The sequence below is a fragment of the Protopterus annectens genome, chromosome 4.part0, assembly GCF_019279795.1.
Source record: "Protopterus annectens isolate FY-2018-M chromosome 4.part0, PAN1.0, whole genome shotgun sequence".
NCBI classification, from domain to species: domain Eukaryota; kingdom Metazoa; phylum Chordata; order Ceratodontiformes; family Protopteridae; genus Protopterus; species Protopterus annectens.
Genome location: NC_056733.1, coordinates 1,977,418,132 through 1,977,442,001, shown reverse-complemented (window position 1 = coordinate 1,977,442,001; position 23,870 = coordinate 1,977,418,132). Strand labels below are relative to the sequence as shown.

General features: G+C 41.6%; 1 protein-coding gene across 2 annotated transcripts in view; it reads left to right on the top strand.

Moving 5' to 3' along the window:
- TBC1D9B (TBC1 domain family member 9B) overlaps positions 1-23,870 on the top strand; it is a 2,477,681-nt gene that overhangs the window by 59,908 nt on the left and 2,393,903 nt on the right. For both annotated transcript variants that reach the window (XM_044069590.1, XM_044069591.1), the window contains exon 2: positions 672-782. In XM_044069590.1, coding sequence (XP_043925525.1) covers positions 672-782 — 111 coding nt within the window. The remainder of the gene's footprint in view (positions 1-671; positions 783-23,870) is intronic.

Sequence of the window (23,870 nt, the reverse complement as noted above, 5' to 3'; positions counted from 1 at the left end):
GTAAGCACCCTTGACTTTGTTTTATAATAATAAAACATTGAATATAATGATAAATTTAGTTTATTGTAGTAATTCTGTTAAAGTGGAAGTAACTAATTTTCTATACACTGAGAAAGAGTTCTACTCGAAAGCTTTGCTGTATTTTATCTGACCATTAAAACTCTGCCGTGAATGCCTCAAGTTTTGTGCTTTTGTTATAGTGTATGAATTTCTTAAATTATGAGAATTGTGCTGGGTGTGGGGTGGCTGGTAGCTGTAATAAAACTTTGCCACATTTTGATACAAGAGTGTAAAATTCTTTTACAAAGAATTGTTGCTGTTGGTTTTCTAGAATCTTGGGGATCTTGTGTTTAAGTTCTGTAATTTTCATGTGATGTATTTCTGTAATTTTCATGTGATGTATTTTTTCACTTTGTGGGAAGCTGGCATAATGGTTAAGGTGCTTACCTTACAGACACAAGGTGCAGGGTTTGATTCTCACAGGGGGTAATTGGCTAGGCTTAAAATGGCCCACAAAGGCAGTAAGTCTAGTACTAACCTATGTACCTTTGTAAGGATTGTCATTTTTAACTGTTGATGATTGTTGTACTTGTACATCACCCAAGTTCATGTTCCCATCCATGATAGATGTATTTTGATATTTTTTTTTTACCCTTTGTTTCACTGTTAAGGTCTGCTGGTAGGAACTCTTGATGTGGTTCTGGATTCCAGTGCAAGAGTTGCCCCATACCGAATCCTCCATCAGACACAGGATTCGCAGGTTTACTGGACAGTCGCTTGTGGTAAGTGCCTATTTTTTGTCATTTAATTGTTCTGTTGGCTTTCACAGAACTACAGAAAGAAAGTGGCGTCTTGAGTTTGTATATCTTATGATCTAATGAATAAGCTACGGTTCATATGTCAGTATTCTCTTTCTTCCTTCATTAATGTCTTTGTGCCTGTATTCCTGACATCAGATATGCCAGCTGCCTTGCGTAACAAGTCAGTACTTTAACTGAAGGTTTACATGATACTTAGAGCAGTCACTCGTATGTCACTGTCCTGAGCTAAGTACTTTAGTATAATGTACTTTTGAGCTTTTTCTGGTTACTTGGGTAACTTGTTTAAATCAGTTTGTTTTTCTATTGTTTTATATATATATATAAATGTATATGTGTGTGTGTGTGTGTGTGTGTGTGTATATATATATATATATATATATATATATATATATATATATATATGTGTGTGTGTGTATATATATATATATATATATATATGTGTGTGTGTGTGTGTGTGTGTATATATATGTGTGTGTGTGTATATATATATATATATATATATATATATATATATATATATATATATATAAAAATTTGCAATCTATTCATCTGCTTTTACTGTATTTGTGTTTCTTCCTACTTTATTACTAGTGGCATTGACTACAACTCTGATCTGAGATCTATAACAATAAGTATCCTTTTCTGTGCATTTAAAGAATTTTTTTGATTATATTTTTTTTCAGAAAATAAAGCAGATACATATATACTTGTTTCCTCCCTTTCTAAGCTAGTATAGTCCAGTTTTCAGGTTAAGTGCTGAATTCAGGGCTGTGTTACAAATCTCTGTGTTTGCCCATACCTTACCTGGATAGAAGGAAGTTTCTCTGTTCACCTGTGAGAGAGGGGAGCTTTGAGCAGCCTATCTGTCCCTGGAGTGGTTTCAGCCCAGAAATTAGTAGTTTATTTGCCATTTTTGGCTAATTTCTATCTCTTTCATTTCCCTGCTATAAATACCGGATTTGCCCTGTTTTGCACGCCAGGCAGTGTCAGTTAGCGAGGGTATAACTTTTCCCGGCTTCACAAAGTCTCCTCTTCAATTTTTTCCCTTGGAACTAGACAAACTTTCAACTTAAGCACTCAAACCATTCATTTATCAGCCCAACACTTGCTCAAAACCCATAGCAAGCACTTATAAACCCTAGCACTAGACCCTCCTATACTGTACAGAAGGACAAGGCTCTCTATTCAACCTTACCAGCCATTCAGTAAAACAGTTCACTGTACCTATCCAGGCATGTCCAAAGGGCAGTTTCAGGCGTGCTGTCCAGTCCAACTGGTGAATCTGGGCATTTTGAGACAGTTTTACAACTGCCTCATGTACACAGACAACCATCTCCTCCTACCACCAAACACTAATATGTGTGAGAGATGCAATTATACAGCCAAACTGGAGGCTAAGCTCTCTTAACCCAAGGCTGGATCAGACAGTCAAGAGGAGAAGGGAAATACTTGCGTCACACCACCAGTCTCACATAGACCCATTAAACCAGCACCGGCAAAAAACACACATAAATACACGAAAACATACTCGGAGGCTCTAAATAAAAATCTGCAAAAGCAACAGAGACCTCCAGAGCAGACATCCAAGCAACCTCCACCCCCCAACACAAATCATGAAACACATACTTCACAAAACCAGTGTGCCATGCAATCACAGCCCTTAAGGCAAAATAACATACCCAACATACTAGAAATAGGTGACTCTATAGTCAGGCACACTGACGTCCCACTCACTAGGCTGAATAAGGGAAAGGTTACTGTTAGCTGCCTGTTGGGTGCCAGGATCCGCCACATAACACAATCACTTGAGTCACTCCAGAACAAGTACAAATATGACTCTGTCATTGTCCATGTTGGTGTGAATGACCTGAGCCATACCTCCCTGGACTACATGAAAAGAGACATGGAAGAGCTCTCTGATCTTGTAGCCCAGGCTGGTATGACCCTGACCCTGAGTAGCATCCTGCCCTCACTAAGAATGATACCACAGTATAAAGACAAAATTATCAATTTCAACAATTGGTTAAGTTTCTGGTGTCATTCAAAGGGGATCCATTGTCTGTCCGCCTGGGATGACATGCTCCACAAGCCACGCTGCTTTGCTAGAGACGGCTTGCACCTGTCACCCTTAGGCTTTCGAATACTGGCCAAGGCTCTTGCCACCCCCCATAGTGCCTTTTTTAGGCAAGGCTCAAAAGACAAACCCACCACCATAAATAGCACAAGTAACAAAAAACTGAGGGTGATACTACTCAATGCCAGAAGTCTAAACCTCAAAATGCACGCACTTGAGGCACTCCTCAGTATGGAGAAAATCGATATATGTGCAGTAACAGAAACTTGGTTTAAGGCTCCAGAGAGCACCCCAGCACTACCAGGCTACAACTCATACCATAAATTCCGGCTGCAGAACCTGGACCGAAATACAAAAGGTGGGGCATATCCATGTTCATCAAGGATACCCACACCTCCAGGTTAGTGGCACAGCACAATGCTTCAGAGATTATCCATGTGCAACTAACAACGGGCAAAACTGCAGTTCAAATTGTAGCTTGCTACAGATCACCCACCATGTCCCAGGACCCCCACTTCGCATTTCTGGAAACACTGGGAAATATAAAGGTCCTACCAAACACCCTAATATTGTGTTATTTCAATTACCCAAACATAATTGGGAGAACTACTCAAGTACTAACTCCCTTGCCCAATATTTCCTAGAATTTATAAACTCAAACGCCCTGGATCAACTGGTCAACATTCCCACCAGAGGTGACAACATATTGGACCTGGTCATCACCAACATGGCGACCGGTGCTCCACACCAGAGGTCAACCCCTCACTGGTTAGATCTGACCATAAACAAATCACTTTGGATATCCATGTAATGCCCCGACCCCTGGACAAGGAAACCACCGTGAAAAACTTTTCAAAAGCAAACTTCACATTACTTAAGACCGAGGTAGAAAGTTTCAAAGCCCCCATGCTAAAGGATAACATTGTCCAAGCTGCAGAGTTTCAAACCCCCATGCTAAAGGATAACATTGTCCAAGCTGCAAAATCCTTTATTAATGCATTCTACGGGCACCTACAAGTATGCATGGATCATGCTATCCCAAGCAAAACCAAGACTCACTCTTCCAAGAGAAGGAAACCAGTCTGGTGGACTCCTGCCATAAACAAGCTATACAATAGAAGGAGGAAACTAGTACAGAAAAGAGTAAAATCCCAAGAAGGGAAGACCTCCCTGATCAGTATCCGCAAGAAACTACGATCCCTCATAAAATCTTCCAAGGCGAGTTTCGAAAGAAAAATTGCCAAGGACTCCAAAGATAACCACAAGGCATTCTTTAGCTATGTCAAGCAGCTAAGCGGCAATGCTCAGATCTGCTCGGAGTTAGTGCAGAATGATACAAAATACACTGAACTGACCGATATTGAAAAACATCCTGGCAGACAGGTTCAGTGCAAACTTCACCTCCCTCTCACTCCCAAAAGGGCCCATAACCATACCAGAAGAATGTAGAGCTCCTGAAATCACAGACACTCGGGTTAAAACAGCCCTCTCCAAAGCCAAAATAATGGGACCGGACGGAGTCCCAGGCTGCGTCCTACATGAGCTCAAAGACGAACTAACCCCTCACCTAAACACACTGTTCAAACTCGGACTCTCCACAGGTTGTGTACCCATACAGTGGTGCACAGCAACAGTTATTCCACTCCACAAAGGTGGAGCCACAACAGACCCCTGGAACTATCGCCCTGTAAGCCTGACTAGCTTGGTCTGCAAGGCTATGGAGTGCATCATCATGGAACTCATTAACAGAGACATTGGGAACCTCCAAACACTGGACCCTACCCAGTTCGGCTTTAAGGGCAGATCATGCCTCCTAAACCTGGTGGACTTCTTTGAGACAGTTACCAAGGCTATAGATGAGGGAAAGGTGGTACACACAGCCTACCTAGACCTCGCAAAGGCCTTTGACACCATTCCCGATTCTGGTATTATAGACAAGCTCAAAGACGCTGGAAGATAAACACTTTATATTTCAAAAAACAAAACACGGCAAAGCTTTCAGGTATAAACCCTTCTTCAGTGCATTCAATACAACAATTAAAACATAATACTTATATAGTGTGGGTTAACATCACATGACTTGCAGCCCAATAGTCACATGACGCACATTTAAAAAGATAACAAATTTCATCTCAATTTAGTTTGCTGTAGGAACTTAAGAACAGGTTTCAGTGTTACAACATCATGTGACTATTGGGCTGCAAGTCATGTGATGTTAACCCACACTATATAAGTATTATGTTTTAATTGTTGTATTGAATGCACTGAAGAAGGGTTTATACCTGAAAGCTTTGCCGAGTTTTGTTTTTTGAAATATAAAGTGTTTATCTTCCAGCGTCTTTGTACATTATTATTGCTGCTCTTTGTTTAAGTATTATAGACAAGCTCACCAGCCTGAACATAAACCCCTACGTCACAAGATGGGTTGCCAACTGGCTCATGGACAGAACCCACATGGTAAGAGTTGCGGGTGCTAGGTCTGACTCTAAACTTGTTAAAAGTGGTGTTCCCCAGGGCTCAGTCCTAGAACCCCTCCTGTTCGGCATATACTTTTCAGAGGTATAGGCAAGGACAGGAGGACTATGGCTGACCAAGTTCACAGACGACTGCAAACTATAGGGCTATAATTGACTCTCTGGCTGACACAGACATCCTCCAAAAGGGTCTAACTGAGACGGACACCTGGTGTCAAAATCATGGCCTCAAGCTAAATGCCAAAAAGTGCATAGTAATCCCCTTTGGAAAAAACAAAGTACCCACAAACTACCACATAGGTGGTAGTCCCCTAAATATGGAAGATGTAATAAGGAATCTGGGGACCCAAGTAGATAGTAAACTGTCCTTTGATAATCACATTGCCAAAGTGGTTAGAAAATCCTTCTACGTGGCACATCTTATCACAAAAGGGTTCGCATCCAGATCAAAAGAGGTCATTGTGCTCCTCTACTCATCGCTCATCAGACCCATCATAGAGAACAATGCCCCATTTGGGATGTATCTTACAAGACACCTGCAACAACTGGAAAGACCACAGAAGTACTTCACCAAGAGGATCACTGGCCTCAAACAGATGCCCTATGCAGCTTGACTGAAGAAACTCCAGCTGTACTTGGTTGCATACCGCCTACTCAGAGGTGATCTCTGCCTGACGTACAAGGCCATGTCCAACCCAGAACTGATCGACATGCTCCACCTAAAGAAAAGCTTATCCCCTCGAGCCACACGCTGTAGGGATCAAAACCTCATGACAACAATAAATAGGACGTGCTGTTGGGATAGATTCATGTCACAGAGACTTCCCATGCTTTGGAACAAGATTCCAATCTACATTAGGCAGAGCTCCTCGCCAACACTCTTCGAGAAACCTTGACCAGTAGATGGGAAACAGAAAGTTTACCCCGGAGATCACTTCAGTGGCTCTGCTGGACAAAGGCACAGGGAACTAATCTAAGGGGGGCAGTGAAAGTCAAGACATTCTGGCTAGGCTTATAAATGCCTTCGGGCAGATAGCCTAGTACCTACCTATGAACCTGTGGAAAGCAACAAAAATTATCTATCCAGAAGCACACACTCAGCAGTGCTTTCTTTCTGTAACCTGCAGGCTGAAATTACTGTATTGCTGATTTTGTCTGTACCTTTTGAAACAACTGGCATAAATGTCTGTAAGAATATTTTTAAACTTCTCTGTACATTCTGTATAGATAAAACTTATCAGAGTTGCTTACTGATCCTTTGGTAAAGCTGTATAGCCATTCATTAAGCCATTTGCAGGAATGTGAGATGGTACCACAAGAGTGGACAACATAAAAGGAGATGCCGTTGCAAAATGGATGGGGTAGTGAAGGAGCTAGGGATTTACAAACCATTTACTGCTTACAAACATGAATGGAGGAGACGTATTTGGTAGGTAAAACAAATTCCTTGAATTCACTGAGGCAAGCAGTAGGGGGCTCCACTTATTTGCTAGAACGGTTCTATACAGCTTAATAACTTAATCATAGTTGAGCTAGGCAATGGAAACCCAGTCATTGTGTTATAATTTGAGTTCATCAAAACCAGTTGTAAATTGCCATGCAGGATGCTGTTATGGTAGACATGCTGAATGTGGGTGGGATTCAGATAGGTGAGGGTGAAGGAAGATTAGTCGATTGACGGCCAAATATAGTGCAAATATATAAGAGGGCTAGTGAAAAGGCAGCATGTAGTGTAAAGTGATCTGCAGTGTGCTGAAGTTGTATGCAGATTTTTTTTTACCTGATGTAGTGACGAGCGAACAACTGAGTTGGTCTGTTTTTTGATGACACACCAGCATTGCTGCAGTGACCAGCTTGATAGGCTTTACTTAAATATCAAGTTTAAAACTAGTCTGGATGACTGGATGTTTGATCACATTTTCACCTAGGCTATGTGGTAAAATCTACTTAACAAGGGACATTATTAGTTTTTTATCAGTACTAAGTGATATGGCTGAGTTTTTTGATGGTCCCCTTGGTTTCAAGCTTAGTTCAAACCTGTGAAACCTAGTAAATCTGGCAGTTTGGCCAGAGTGAGAGAGAGAGAGAGACAAGAAGAGTAAATTGGGGGGAAATTAGGTACTTCGGGTGAAGGGACAAAGTCTGTTTAGAAAGTGCAGGCTTAACTTTCCTAATTGAAGTACACAGTTAAGAGACTTCAGGGCACAATGTTAGTGCATCTCACTCCAGATCACAAGAGATCAAATGGCAGCACAATGACTTAGTGGAAAGATTTCTTCCACCCAACTTCAGGGTCTGGGATTCAGTCTTGATATCTGATCACTGTTTGTGTGGCGTTTGCATGTTTTCTTTGTAGGTTTTCTTCAGTTTCTGTGGTTTGCATCCACCTCCTAAATACATGCTGTTTGATTGGCTGCACTATTCATACATTTATATTTTGTATTTCCCCTTGACTTTGTGACCTGGGTCATTGCTGAAAAGGGTCTATGGACCAACCTACCTATCTAGTTAAAGAGTATCTTTCAGATGAGATGACATCATAGGTCTGAGTTGGTAGTCGTACAGGTGAATATAAAGGATATCCTGACATTTATTGAGAAATTGGCAAGTATACTTTAGATTTTATTCATGTATAAAGTCATCACCCATTATTTTTCTTGCACATGGAAAAGTTTTCCCTTACATATTAGACAGTATAAAACCCTAGCAGCATTCAAACTTCAGTTAGCTAATTGGATTGATCCTGTGAATTCATGCCATGAGTAAATGGCTACACACTTCTAACTTTGCCAAACTTAGTATTATTGCATCTCAGTTCTCCCGCTTCCTTCACTGGTTCTCTTTTCTCCAGCTTTTCATATTTTCCTTCCCTCTAGCATAGTTCAGTGTAAAAGCATTTTGTCTGTGTCTCCTGAATTCGACCCCGTGCTCTACCATCATGTCATTGGCTTAGTAGAAGTGTATGAATCTGTACAGAAGGGATCTAGGTAGAGCTGTTGATAAAGGTGTGGAACTTAAGTTTATCTCTAAGCTAAATCCCATAGCACAGTGTCCGTAATCGTCAGCGCCAGTAGATGTTGAGTTGACTGGTGGGTGGGTGTACTCAGGGTGGAAGATAACATGAATAGCTGTGCATGTCAGAAGGCCATACTGTGCATTTTGTACAGTTGTGGAGATCATAACAGAGATGGGGCATTACCTGGGAGGTGAACATGTACTCAGTGACCATATCAGGGGTAGGAGGGCTACTGTGTAAAGAAATGTTAATGGGATTGGACATTTCCTGTTTGAAAGAAGTGAGAGAACAGATAGAATATTTTATATGGACATAGCATATTGTTAAAAGATTGATGGGGTGTGGAGTTAACCCAGGTTGAAGGGATGGCGGGAGAATGTTTGGAGCATTTGAAATATGGAAGTTATTGATTCTGACTTAAGAAAGTGTTTTTATTACAACACCGTGAGATGGTTGTGACAGCTAAGTCAACAGAGAGATTTAGAGGAGTTTAGAGATGGTGAAGGCTGTTGAAGTGAGGAGCAGCTTGCAAAGGGCTAGGTGCATTGGTTGCATGGTTTAGATAGATGAAGCTATAACTACAACCCACACACCCTGTTTGATTAGTGGACTGAGTGCTAGAAGACCTGATATAGGCTAGGAGACAAGTAAGCACCTGGGGGGTGGGGTGAGGGAATGTACTTTGGTAGCACCCAGTGTCACAGTAAGCTGGAGACATTGACATTATCTTGTAAAATATCATGGGGAGAGCAGTGGAGGACTGCATCCCCTGTAGGTAGGTAGGTAGGTAGGTAGGTGGGGTTAGCTGACTTGTCTGATAGTACTCATGACATGCCTACCTGTGCACATGCCCAGTGTTCCCAGGGGACAGAGCTTATGAAAAATTCCAGCTAATTTAGTTATGACAGCCTCACACATGCTAGTTTCTCTGGTTGTAGGGCATTTCACAACTTAGTCGCTATGAGGCTTTTCTAGGTGGAAAGGGAGATCCCACCTCATTAAAGGTTACATGTGACATAACTTCTCAATACGCAGTGGTCCAAGTGAAGAATGAAGTATTAGGATGAGTTGGGACTAGAAGTCTGCAGTAGATGGACCAAAAAATTAGGCTTGGTGAAACACACAAACTGACTTACATGGGGAGGTAAGCTGCAGAGTGTACCCTCATGTTCCAATGCTTGTAGGTATAAATTATCTGTCTGTCGGAACTGGGGACTTAGCTGCAAGGAGTGCTAGAAAAGTACTGGAAAGGTTGTTAACACTTCATGGACTTGAGGGATCCCTACTGTTCCATCAGCAGGCACAGTACATAATGATAGAATATGATCATACAGTTGATTAGTTGGTGATTGTGGATGGAGGGATAAAGAATGTTCAGGATAGTGGGGGAATGGAATATCTGAGATGGGAAAGGAGGAGGATGGCTTGCTATAGAGAGAAACTTTGTGCCTAAGCCAAACTCCACTCAGTGCAGAAGGAACAGCCTTACTGAATACTTGATTAAAAGGGTCAATTTGTGGGTGTGTATCTTAAAACTGAGGTGGAGACTTGAAAAGCAAAGCAGGAAACAGATGAGGTGAGTACCTTTATTCATACGTGCTAACCCTTAGCTTACCCCTTACCCTAACTCCAACCCAAGCCACAATACTGACCCTAACACTATCCTAAATCCTATTGCTAAACAAGATACTTGCACCTTATAAATGCCCTATCCCGAACCCTAACACTAAACAAAATACACATACCTTACAGTAGCCCTATTCCTAACTCTAACCCTAGCATTACCACCCATACATGCTTATGTGGGCACACTCACATTAGCACTTTCATTTGGAATTTCAATATATTTGGTATTTCTGAGCAGTTTGGCGTTTTGACTGACCCAACTTTGACTTGCTAGATTATGCATTCTGAGTTGTTACATTTGCTAGATTGTGTTGTAGCACATTCCATGCACAGAGTTCAAAATAGCACTGGATCAGATAATGTAGACCAGGCAGAGGTTGTGTATTAAGATCAAGATAATAATAACTACCAGAACTTTCTGGATAGTTCCAGTTTTCCATCCATATAATTTTTCTACTAAGGAACCCTTGTACCTTTTCAAGTTATTTTCAGGTGGCTTGTTTGAAGGCTAAAAGATGCAGCGTTTTGTTCTGTAATGGCTTAGATCACTGAATTATAAAGTAATACAGTAATCTTCTTGCGTGACTATAGGCATGCCCCATTATGAATAAATGAGGTGTAGAATATGCTTTTCTGAGTAGCAGGTGCACATTAGTGAAAATACTAGATGTTATGTTGTCCCATCTCACCTTCATTCTTGCTGTTTGGGTTCGGAGCCGAAACCTCGGTTCCGACTCGACCTATACTAAAGCTCGAGGCTGAGTCCTCTCCCATGGTGCTTAGCAGCTATTCCCCAGATCTCGTTTGCCGCTTGAAGCTTCGGGATTGTTTTCACTGGCTCAGGCTTAAAAAGTGTAATATTTTATAATAGTTACTTTCTAATTGTTATCTGTTTTAATTACTAGTTATATTGTAATAGCCTTGTGCTATTTTAGGCTCTCTAAACCTTGTAATTTTACCTTTGCAGCTATCTTTTTCTTTGGGCCTTGTCGTCTCCACAAGAATCCATTTAAATTAGAGGATTCTTGCCCCTTTTCTTCCTTCTTTCCCTTTTAGGAGTACACCGTTTGTTAGAGGCGTCCCCTCCGGTGGAGGAGATAGTCGTTTAACTTAGATACTTCTCCTCCACTCTTTCCTTATTTTAGATACCTGTTTTTTGCTTTCTTTCTATAAAAGTTGTAGTTTGTTCTAACTTTTATTGAGAATTATTTTCCTTATAGCTAGCATGTCTAAGGAACCAGCTAAGGAACACAAGTCAGGATTCAAGAAGTGTGATTCCTGCACTCAAAAGATGTCCATTACTGATGGACACGTGTGTACTGTCTGGGTCCACTCCATCTTCAAGACTACTACTCCATTTGTCATAGTTTTAGTGCCAGGGTCTTGCAGGAGAGGAAGAATAAGCTTATATTGAGGGGCTTATTAAAAGTGGATGAAGGAAATCAGACCAAAAAAATCGGACAAGACTCAAAAGTCTGCTTCATCGGCTCCGGTGTCTGAGCCGACAAGCAGCACTAAACTTGATACTACTTTGGCTCCGAAAGTTGTCAGGCCCAAGAAACATGGTTCTCCCTTGGTTCCATCTGTCTCATCGGAACCATTGCAGAGCCGAAAAAGGAGCCAGTCACCGTCCTTGGAGCCTGTACGCTTGGTGCCGGTGTCTCCTTTACTACAGTCGGTGGCAGGTAGCCACAAGCCTTCCAGTCCTTCCTCTAGCTTATCGGATGTTGACGTGGAGCGGGTAGTGAAGAGATTGCTTCGGACATAGGCCCTAGCTGAAATTCTCTTGAGCCCAGCCCATCGGATCTTGGAGTCGACAACGGTATCTTCTACTACGCCGACTCCTCCTCGAAAGAGTTTGATGCCAGAGAGTATGGAAGTCGTTGTGCTGGGACCGCCAGAGCCAGTAATCAATACTGATATCTCTGCTCTGACGTTTGCTCTGGTTTCCTCCATGCTTTCGTCCATCGAGGGACCTGGGGGCCGACACTCCCTGGTCAGCTCCGGGGGGGAGAGTTGAGTCAGATCCTTGTCGGAACCAGCTGTCCCACACGGCGCCTCGGTTCAGGTGAGTTTGGCTCCCACGTCTGCCTTGGAGTCACCCTTATCAGTGCCGAGGAGATCTCCCAGCCTCTTGGGGCCGGAGTCTCTTTCGGCCCAGGACCGAGGTGCCTCCGAGGTGATGCAGGGTGTGCTCTCAACTGAGTCTGATCCAGCTTTGGCTCCGGTCTCTCTTCCCCCCTAAGGGACTGGTGTCCACCTCTTCATTACCTCTCCATCACCCACAGAGTGGAGAGCCAGTGCCCCAGGAAGCTACAATGGGTGGATCCTACAGTGTAAGAGGAAGCACATAGACTCCCCTGAGTCTGTCACTTCTGATACCAGCTTAGAGGATTCAGAAAGGTCCCCAAGGTCACCCTCTGAGGATGTCTCTTTTACAGACATCCTGGCGATCCTTAAACAGTGGGGTGGCTGGAAGTCCCTTTCCCCTTCTGAAGATGAGTCTGTATACCTGGAGGCATTTGGCTCTCACCCCTCCACCTCTTGGGTGTCTCCACCTTTCGACCCACTTCTGGGTTTGGTGAGCTGAAAGGTGTGGGACTCTCCGGACTCAGTAGACCCTGTTCCGCGGAAGCCTAATAAGTTCATTACGGCCCCAGAAGATAGGCAGTATTTAACTAAAGGGTTCCTGTAGATGCAATGGTGGTGGCAGCAGCCACAAAAAATGAGTTAGCTGAAACTTCTGTATCTGTTCATCCACGGAACAAGGATTTTTGTATGATGGACAGATACAAGAAGCATATGTTCTCCTCAGCGGCCTTTACCTTACGGTCTCTGAATTATTTGTCACATTTCACCCGACTTCAGAGGGACCTCCTAAAAGAGCTAGGAGATGCCCTGCAAGGTGCTACAGCCCAGGACTTATCTGATAAGGTTAACTCCCAGCTTACAACCTTAACCTCCATATCTAACACCTCCATGCGCCTCATATCTTATGCAGCTGATGAAGCAAGCAGGGCAGTGGGCACAGGAATAGATCTCCATAGACATTCCTGGATGCACCTTTGTGAGTTTGCCGAACCCGTCCGTTCTTCCTTTATTGACACTTCCTTTGATGGCTCGTCATTGTTTGGGCCGAAAGTGAAAGAAACTCTCGCCAGGAGCCAACAAGATGGTAAGACTCTGTCTGCCATTGGAGTCCGTTTTTCCGCCCCTACCATACCTTATCCTAAAAGTCAAAAGGGTGGAAAAATGTGGTTCCGTAAATCCAGAGGAGCCTTATCTGACGCTTGTGGTGATCCTTCCCCCAGGGGCAGAGGGGAAAACAATGGAAGACGCCGTCCACGCAGCAGAGGGGGGTCCGCAAACACAGGGCGACAGAGATACATTCTCTGGTAGTGCCTTCCAGCGCTTCTGAAAGGAGGCCCACCTGTCCACCTCTGGAGGCAGTGGGGGGGGGGTGAATATCACTGTACCCAGAAGCCTGGCTGAATTATAACTCAAGACAAATGGGTACAGTCCAGTATATCCAGAGGATGCAACATCCCCTTCCAATGTACACCTCAACCACCAAAGTCTATCCCAGATATTCCACCCGGTCAAAGGGATCAAGCAACTCTAGAAATACAAAAGTTGCTAGAAAAGAGAGTCATCTAAAGTCCTCACAGACCAACTAGGATCCAGAATTTACTCAAGGTTCTTTCTAGATCCAAAAAAGATAGGGGACTGGAGGCCCATATTGGATCTCAGCAGACTAAACAAGTCGGTGAAAAAGTCAAAGTTCTGGATGGTAACACTGCAGTCCTATACTCCCGTTTCTGGGAAAAGACAATTGGATGTGCTCGTTACATCTTCAGGATGCGTACTTCCACATAAAGATGGACAGGCGCTCAGGAAGATTTCTACGCTTTCGGCTGGGAGCCAGTCATTACCAGTTCAGAGCTCTGCCCTTTGGACTCACCACAGCCCCCAGGCTGTTTACCAAATGCATGGTAGTTGTCACGGCTCATCTGAGACGCCAGGGATTCCAGGTGTTTCCATACTTGGATGACTGGCTCCTAACTGCGACCACCAAGCAACTACTGATCAAAGCAAGAGACTACATCATCCATCTCTTCTCAAGACTAGGCATTACTATAAATACAGAAAAATCTGCCTTGTTGCCATCACAGAATATTACATTCATTGGTGCAGATTTAAATACAAATGACGTACTGGCAAGGCTACCTCAAGAAATGATACAGATGTTATGCAGTCAAGTGATTATTTTACTCAACAAGAACAGATTTGTGCTAAAGGTCCTAGGCTCTATGGCAGCAACGATAACACTATTTCCCTTGGCACGACTTCACATGAGAATATTGCAGTGGCTACTCTTCGTCCAGTGGTCCATGCAGGAGTTACCCATGTCTCACGAAATTTTCATAACTCTGTCCTGCAAGAAGGACCTACTTTGGTGGGTTCAGTCCACTTAGGTAACAATGGGCAGACCGTTTGCACTTTCCCACCCTATTGCTACAGTAACTAAAGATGCGACCCAGATAGGGTGGGGGCATTATCTGGGACAGACGGTCCAAGGAGTTTGGAAAGATCACGAGTACCATTTGCATATCAATGTTCTAGAGATGAGGGCCATGCTTCTGGCGTTGCAAGCACTTCAGGACTCTCCTCCCATGGGGACTATTGCAATTCAGACAGACAATATGTCGGTGGTATGGTACATCAGCAGACAGGGGGGAACCAGATCCTACCCTCTATGTCGAGAGGCCCAGAGAGTGTGGCAATGGGTGATACCTTCTCACTGCTTTCTGACAGCAATGCATATCCCAGGGAAATCCAGTGTTATAGCAGACAGGCTAAGCAGAGCGATTCTCATGCCTCACAAGTAGTCCCTCAATCAGGAAGTTGCGAATCAAATTTTTCGCGGATGGGACCAGCCTCGCTGCGACCTTTTTGCCACTCCCTTCAATTCCAAGTGCAGCAACTACTTTGCCCTAATCTCCCCTCCAGGAGAGTCACCGAGGGATGCAGTAGTTCAGAATTGGCCCCTGTGTCTTCTTTACGCCTTTCCCCTGTTTCCCTTGATTCCAAAGGTTATACAGAAAACAAAGTTGTTGAGTTGCAGGTTAATTCTCATTGCACCATACTAGCCTGTTCAAATTTGGTTCCCCTTCCTTTGGCCCTACCTTCAGGAGGACCCATGGATCCTGGACCCAGTGCCGGATCTTCTCACCCATCAGTCAGGAACGCTCCATCCAGCACTCCACACCCTCAAGTTGACAGCTTGGCTTCTCCACTTCAACTCTTATCCAGGCTTCCAGAATTGTCCCCTGCAGTTTGTCACATTTTAGTCTCCTCGCACAAGCAGATGACTGGGAATCTCTATGCAAGCAAATGGAAGAGGTTCTCTTGTTGGGCTGACAAAAGACATATAGATCCTTTTACAGTATCTATATCTGCAATTCTGGAATTTCTAACAGAAGGGGTAGCAGCACCCACTATTCGAGTTCAATTAGCTGCTATTTCTAATTATCATGTGGGAGAATCAGGATCTAGTCTGATGTCTCATAGACTATGCAAAGCCTTCCTCAAGGATACCTTTCTGTTAAGACCTCCCTTCAGAGAACCTCTTCCTCCTTTGGACCTCAATCTAGTATTATCATCTTTGATTCTGCCCCCTTTCGAACCAGCATCATCTTGTTCATTAAAATTTTTATGTTGGAAAACACTCTTCCTGACAGCAATTACTTCAGCCAGGAGAGTTTCAGAGTTGCCAGCCTTGTCTATCCATCCACCTTATTTGATGTTCCACAAAGATAGAGTTTCCCTCAGAACAAATCCTTCTTTCTTGCCGAAAGCTTTTTCTCAAGCCAATTTAAACCAAAATATAGAATTACTAGTGTTTTTTTTCTTAACTATGGCAATAAGGCAGAGTATAACCTCCACCAACTGGATGTGCATAGACAGTTGCATTTTTACTTGCATAGGACCAAAGAATTTAGAAAGTCAGACCAATTGTTTGTCTCCTATTCAGAAAATAATAAAGGTTTGTCAGACCAATTGTTTGTCTCCTATTCAGAAAATAATAAAGGTTTGTCAATCTCAAAAGTTACTTTGTCCAAATGGCTTACTGAGACCATCACATATGTCTATGATTCCCACAATAAGGAACCACCAGGGAAAATCAAAGGGCATTCAACTAGAGCGGTATCTACCTCCACTGCCTTTTAATCCACACTTCCACTGGATTCAATTTGTGCTGCTGCTACATGGGTTAACCCTCATACCTTTATTACTCATCACAAAGTAGATGTGGCCTCCTGGAACAGGGCATCCTTTGGTTCCACTGCCCTGAGGAGTTTATTCCTTTGAGCTACCCAAGCAAAAGGTGCTGGAGACTCTGTCCCAAACAGCAAGAATGAAGTCAAAATGGGACAACATAACATAAAGAAGTTACATACTCACCATAACGTTCCATGTTTGTTGTCCAGTATCTCGCGTTAAGTCTTGCTTCCCTCCCAGCCATCCCCCTCCTGGAAGATCTAGAGCAATCTTTCTCAGAAATTGGCGGATAAAAGCCGATTCCCTTCTTGACTTTTCTTGTTAATCTTTATGACAATATGTTTTCAGATATTATCCTTTTGGATATTGAACCTATCATAGGAACCTTCTTCCTCAAACGAGATCTGGGGAATAGCCACTAAGCACCATGGGTTAGGACTCGGCCTCGAGCCAGTAGAAGCTCTTGCGCTTTAATATAGGCTGAGTCGGAGCCAAGGTTTCTGCTCCGAACCCAAACAGCAAGACTGAAGGCGAGATACTGGACAACAAACATGGAACGTTATGGTGAGTACATAACTTCTTTTTATTGTCTAACCCATTTCCTAGAAGATACCCTGTTTTATGATTTTGACAATTTATTTTGTAGTCAGATGTAATGTCCTATTTGCCAAGTCTCATGATAGTGCACTTGCTGACATTAAAGATGAGGTTATTATGATTGTACTTGGTGCTTATTTTTTGTTTTTGTAAATCCATTTTGAAGAACTTTTACTGAAGAAATTGTTACTCGTTTTACAGTTGTCAGCATAGCTAGTTATCCAGACCCCCATTTGCTACTTTTATAAATGGGAAGCAGATCTGTAGCTAGATCAAGAAAAAAATCATCCAGAGAAAGTCTTCCATCCAGCAAAAAGCTGTTGTTTTATACATATTAGCTCTTTAGCTCTCTGCACTGTTGACAAACTAATAACTTACCAAAGTTCCTGACAAAGCTATGCTGCAGGCAATTCATTTAAGCAACCACAGTCCAGACCATAGCCATAGCAGTTGTAAGGGCAGATTGTCACTTGCACCCAGTGAATGCACCACTGCTTTGCAGGGGCTGATTGGACCATTTTCTTTAGTGCTGATTATGCCTTCTAACAGTTTGCAACTGGTGGAGCCATCCTTATCATCCCAGCCTAGCTATGCCTTTGAGAAGAATACTCTGAAAGGAAGAGCCCCATGTGAGACCACTGGTAACCCCCATTTGGACATACAAATAGCCTGCATTCCCTGACTTGTGTCCTGTTGCTTAATCAGTGTTTTATGCATTGAAGTATGTGTAGATTTAGGCACTGGCATTTATTGATTTTCCTATATTCATAGAACTTTCAAGGCCAGGTCAGACTGTGGACCATAATCACTTTGCATCACCCACCCTCATAGGACACATCCAGTTTCCAGGAAGGAAGACCATTAGAGGTCCTGGATGAAATTACTTTTGCCCATCCAGTTGCCCAGGTATGCCTTAAAAGAAGAGAAGGGGTCACTCTTTTGTATGTCACAATTTTTCCCCAGAGATAAGAAAGCATTGAGTAATCAATCAGTCCTTCCAGCTTGTCTTGTTTATTTATTGCTGGAGATTCTAGTTTTAAGTTTGAATGTTTGTGGAGCTTGTTTGTAGAGGCGTGTAGGAGATCAAGGGGGTTAGTCCTTAACAGCAAGAAATTCTAGACATAATTCACTGTGTATGAGTCTGTAAGAGAAAGATTGTAGAGCTTCAAACCTATCTTGGTAGCTAAAGTTATTTGGTCCAGTAATCTGGGATCTTTCTAGCTGTGTGATGATTTTGACTGGATCCATACTTACAGGGACAGAATATTCTAGAATTGGTCTGTTCAGGGTAGGGCACAAAGGAGTGACAACTTCTTTTGATCTTGGTGAGATACCTTTAGACATTCATAATTCACACTGCTTCAGTGGCACTGGAGTTCTGTGCGTGCGCACACATCCACACTGGCAGCTTCCCAAAGCTTAGAAGCCCCTACTTTTGACTCCCTGTTATAAGGGGATTTTCTTACCCCCTCCCATCAGGGAAGCTAAACCCCTGTTATAGAAAGTTCCTTATCCAGTCTTTTACAGCCAGCTGTAGGACTCTCATAGTTGAATCTCCTCAGCAGCCTGCTTTGCTGAATTATACCTTCTAGATGCAGATAAGATCCCTTTGGGAACTTCCCATCCTTCTCCTTTTCATTATTATATATTTTTAAATTCTTTCTGTTTTATTAAAAAAATGAATACATATACATATGTATGTATGATACATGTGTATACATTTGTGTGTGTTAATAAAAATATTAAAATAAGAAAGTTATTTACTACTACTGTTAATTCCTCACGGAATTCTAAGTTGCTACCGTGTTTATATGCTTATTACTGCTTTTAAGCAGTTATAGGTCTTTTCTAAAATGTTTTATAAATTATACTCGTAAACTGAAATTCTGTGAGGTCAGTTGAACACTAGGCCTCTTATTTTTGTTGTTTATCTGCTACATTTGGTGAGTGTGGAAGAGAGGTGAAGAAGAGAGTGCAGGCAGGATGGAGTGGGTGGAGAAGAGTGTCAGGAGTGATTTGTGACAGACGAGTACCAGTAAGACTGAAAGGGAAGGTCTACAAGAGGGGAGTGAGACCAGCTATGTTATATGGGTTGGAGACGGTGGCTTTGACAAAAAGGCAGGAGTCAGAGCTTGACGTGGCAGAGTTGAAGATGTTAAGATTTGCACTGGGTGTGACGAGGATGGACAGGTTAGGAATAAGTATATTAGAGGGTCAGCCCAGGTTGGAGGGTTTGGAGACAAAGCCAGAGAGGCAAGATTACGTTGGTTTGGACATGTGCTGAGGAGGGATGCAGAGTATATTGGGAAAAAGATGCTAAGGATGAAGCTGCCAGGTAACAGGAAAAGAGGAAGGCCTAAGATAAGGTTTATGGATGTGGTGAGAGAGGACATGCAGGTGGTTGGTGTGACAGAGCAAGATGCATAGGACAGGAAGAAATGGAAACAGTTGATCTGCTGTGGCGACCCCTAGCGGGAGCAGCCGAAACAAGAAGATGATCTGTTACATTTGGACGTTCTGACCAGAAAATATTGCATTTTCTTCATGTGCATATTTACTACTGATTTAATGCTGCTATATGTTTTTTATCATTAAATTGCAATTTTACTGCTAATTACTGTATTTGCATATTCTCTGGATTTTATTTCTGGAAAGGGAATCTCTTAATAAATGCTTATTTGTGCTATTTTGAAATATTTCAATTTGATTTAAAGGCATATATTTGATTTTGTTTTCACTGTTTGTCCAAATGAATTTTATTTGGTACTGCAACTGTGGGTGTTGTTTCCTATACTATGCAGATGGTACAACAAGGCTTAGCACGTGTGTGTCATTTACTGTGTTTACTACACTGTGCAGATGGTAGAAGTAGGCTTAGCACATTTTTAATGCAGTTTAGCACTATTGTTGTGTGGTGACATAGTTTGTATTTTCTATTATTTATTGCTGCAATTGGTCTGCCTGTAATAGTGTCTGTATATTATTCTGGCTGGCATTTTTTTTTCCGTAACTTGATGGATCCTGATGTGGCTGCTCCCCATCAAATCCAGATGTACTTAAGAAAAAATCAAAAACAAAAACATTTCTCACCCTACGGTTTGTGAATCTGTTGTTGCCTTAAGCAAGCCAGCAGACCAATTATCTTTTTCCATGTCACACTGAGGTGCGAGCCCACAACCCTCTATGGTACATAGGTCAGACACATCCTCCAGGGCTGTTCCAGTACTTGTTTCAAGTGCAGAAGAACCAACCCTTTGGGAGCAGGAGAGGTCTAAGATAAGAGACCCCTTGCTAGACATAATACTTTGTTCCCAGATATTTTTTCCTGTAGTGTACTTGTTAGTAAGAAGAAATGGAGACTTCACTGCACAACTGGTATTCAGGTTATTACCATGTATATTGCTGATGTGGTATCATTAGCAAAGAATATTTTACAGTCAGCTAATCTCTGAAACTATGCTTCTTTTCAGAACGACTGAGGTTACTTATCAGTCTAACACTAGAAATTTTGATGGGAATGTTGATGTAGACAGTGTTGAACAGTCCAGTCTGATTCATTGGATGCTCACTAGATGTATTGTACTGGAAGCAATATGGAGCTATGCCAGAGATTGTCAGAGTTTATGATCTTATTGAGGACGAGATTCAAAATGTTTTGGCGGTTCTCTTCTGTTACCAGCCTTAGACGATGTCTCTAAAATTGCATATAAAACCATTTTAGCTAGTGAACCATTTCCTAAAAAGGCTTTGAGGAAATACAAGGTGCACTCTGATTTTGCAGCTGTGTTTGCTCCATTGACAACTGACCCAACTGGGATTTTTCTAGCAGCTAACTCTCACAAGAGAGCATTGGCTTCTTCTAACCCTACACCACCAGATAAAATTTGCAAGTGGTTAGAGTATCAGGGAAAATAGTTGTCTTTCACTAGTAATTTAGTCTTTAGAATTTTAAATTGTCAGGGCTTCGTGTGAAAATCTACCTTTGCAATGTGATTCTGCTGTACCTTTGCTTGCTGAGTAGAAGTATTACATGAATGAGATTGTTTCTAATGTGAATCAGATTTTGAAACATGCTTTGAGGAGTGTCTTGCAATGTGTAGATACAATTTCTAGCAATGCAGCCACTTCTTTTGTATCCAGAAGGTATGTTTGGTTATATAACAGTCATTTTTCTGAGGATTTAAAAAATGGGATTGTGAATGGTTCTTTAAATTCTGAATTTTTGTTTGGTCCTGCTGTTGCCCAGATTCTTAGACAATGGGCTGATGGAAGTAAATTGATGCATAGGATATCTGGAATGTTTCATATTCCCAGGCTCTCCCTTAATAAGGTATCCGTCTTCAAAAGGCAGAACAAACAAAAAATCCCAGTCTAATGAAAGTCAGGGTGCCAAGAGGAAATGGCAGGAAGATAATGATCCCAAGCCAAATAAAAGGGTCTTCTTTGCCAAAAAAGATCAGTCCCCAGTTAAAAAATAACTATGCTAAGACTGGGGGTATCCAGTCCATTCTTCGTGTTGCTACTCCCCTTTCCCTCTTCCCCCAAGGGTTTCACTCAGCCCAGCAGTCTGGCCACAAAAAGTGTTATGCAAGTGGGTTTTGAGAATAATTCAGTGAGGATACTATGATCCAAAACAGTGCCCCACATTTAAATGTACTCTTTCTTTTTCATCATCTTTATTTTTTGATAGGTTGTTATGCTCTAATAATTCTTTTAAATTTTGACCCTTCCTGTATATTATTTTGGGTGTTTTTTCCACCAGAATACTCAAATCAGTTAACTCTATAAACATTTCCCACTTGTGCATCTCCACTGAATTCTTTAACAAATGCCTTATTGAAAGTAATATTCCGTACCTCGGTTCCTTGGTTTCGTAAGCTTTCAGCTCAGCACTCTTATTACCTAACTGGTGAAAATCTTTCTTTTCTTCCCTTAAAAACCACTGTTTTAACTTTGTCAGTTAGTTTATTGGGGTACCCTCTTTCCAAAAATTTTCCAGTGTCTCACATTCTGTATTAAAACCATCGTTGTCCAAAGTCATTCTACTTGCCCTCAAATATTGTCTCTTAATTATTTTTGATGTAGAGGATGGGCACTTCTGTAATGCAAGTAAGAATTAGAGAAAGTTTCCTTCCTATATACCATGGATTTAAATCCAATATTGGTGTTATGGATAGTAACATCAAGATAATTCATTTTATCATAGGTAGTACTATAAGTACATTTCAAAAAAATCTGTAGTATTTTCAAATTATTCTGTAAACTCCTCTAATTTATTCTCAGAATCCACCCAGAATATACATGTATCATCCAAATATCTTCTGTAAAAGGACCAACTAGTCCTATATTTGGAATCCAGAATAAATTTTTGTTCCCAATAGGCCAATACAATATTAGCATATGTGGGGGCACACTTGGCCCCCCATAGCTACACCTGTATTGGGAAAAATTCATCTCCAAAAAAATATTATTTTTTAACACTAATTCTGTAAGTTCTAAATGTATATGGAAATCATTGTGGTTACCTTTCATTTTCTGAACTAAAGCTTCTTCGAACCACTGTAGACCCTTATTATGCAGAATAAAGCTTCTTCGAACCACTGTAGACCCTTATTATGCGGAATAACATAAAATAAGTCTTTTATATCTATTGTAAAAAAAATTGGTCTCTAAACTGCTCTGGTTCAGTACTTACTAGAAAATCCTATGTATCCTTTAAAACTTCTATCTCACTTCCCCATAGAAGTTTTAATTAATTAATCATCTGCTCATTCCTGATAGTGCCCATTTTGGATCGTATTGTTCGGGTTTTGGTTAGCACTTTTCCTCCTTTTGGCTTTTTCAGTGAGAATACTGTTAACAATAGACAGAAAATCTTCTTCCCTTCAGGGGAAATACCACACACATTCCAGGCTAGAAATATCTGTTCTTTTCAGTACTCCTTTGCAAATTGTAGTTCTTGCACCATAAAAAGTAAATGGATTTTATACCAGAATATTTTGGTACCCAAAAAGGAACTATCATGGAGACCAGTGTTTGATTTGTCGTATCCAAGTGTCTTTCTGAACATACCCAATTTCAAAATGGTCACCTTGCAGTCAGTCCTTCCTCTTCTTCTGGACCACTGTTTCATGTGGATATTATATCTTATCATCATATTCCAGTTGCTCCAAACTTCAGATTGAGCTAACAAAAGTATGGTCACACATTCTCACAAAGAATTATCTTCCTGGGTTTTATGATGTACACAGAAAAAAGTACATCCTTTCTACCAGAAAGTGAAGTTCTGACTGTTCGGAACATTTTCAGGGACTTCTCTCTTCAAGAAGTTACCTCCACAAGAGAGTTTCTATCAATGATCTTCATGCTGTTGAGACTTTTTTCCAAAGCGACAATGTCGTATTTTTTTGTCTATTTCTAACACATCATTGATTTGAATGGTTTAACTCTTGTAATAACAGATACTGAGAAAATGACAACATCCAGCTTGCAGTCATCAGCAAATATAGTTAGCCATATGTCTGAGTAAGTGGTTTGGAGAGTAGAGAAGTAGATACTAAACAAGTGTCCTAGTACTCCCACTGGAGTGCACTGCTTTGTGTGGTATCCTCTGCTACTTTATCTAATTAGAAAGCATGTTTCACTGACTGATGCAAAATAAGAAAACAGTACAAAATAAGTATCTATAGAAAAAAAATAAAGACTGTGATTTTTAACTACTTCCGTCTTTTATTACTGCAAACTTCAGGAAGTAACCATCATTCATCACTCCATCACTTAAATGCAATACCATCACTCATTTATAAAGTACCATGACTTATCGACTACTTAAATACATAAAAGCACATATGGTAAAACAAAATAAGATGCATGTTAAAGTAAAAACATTTAACATCCCACTCTTAGTGTTCTGTTTATCAAAAAGTTTTTGAACAACCGCCACCAGTACTGTTGGCGGAAATTGGGTTACTGTTGGCCGA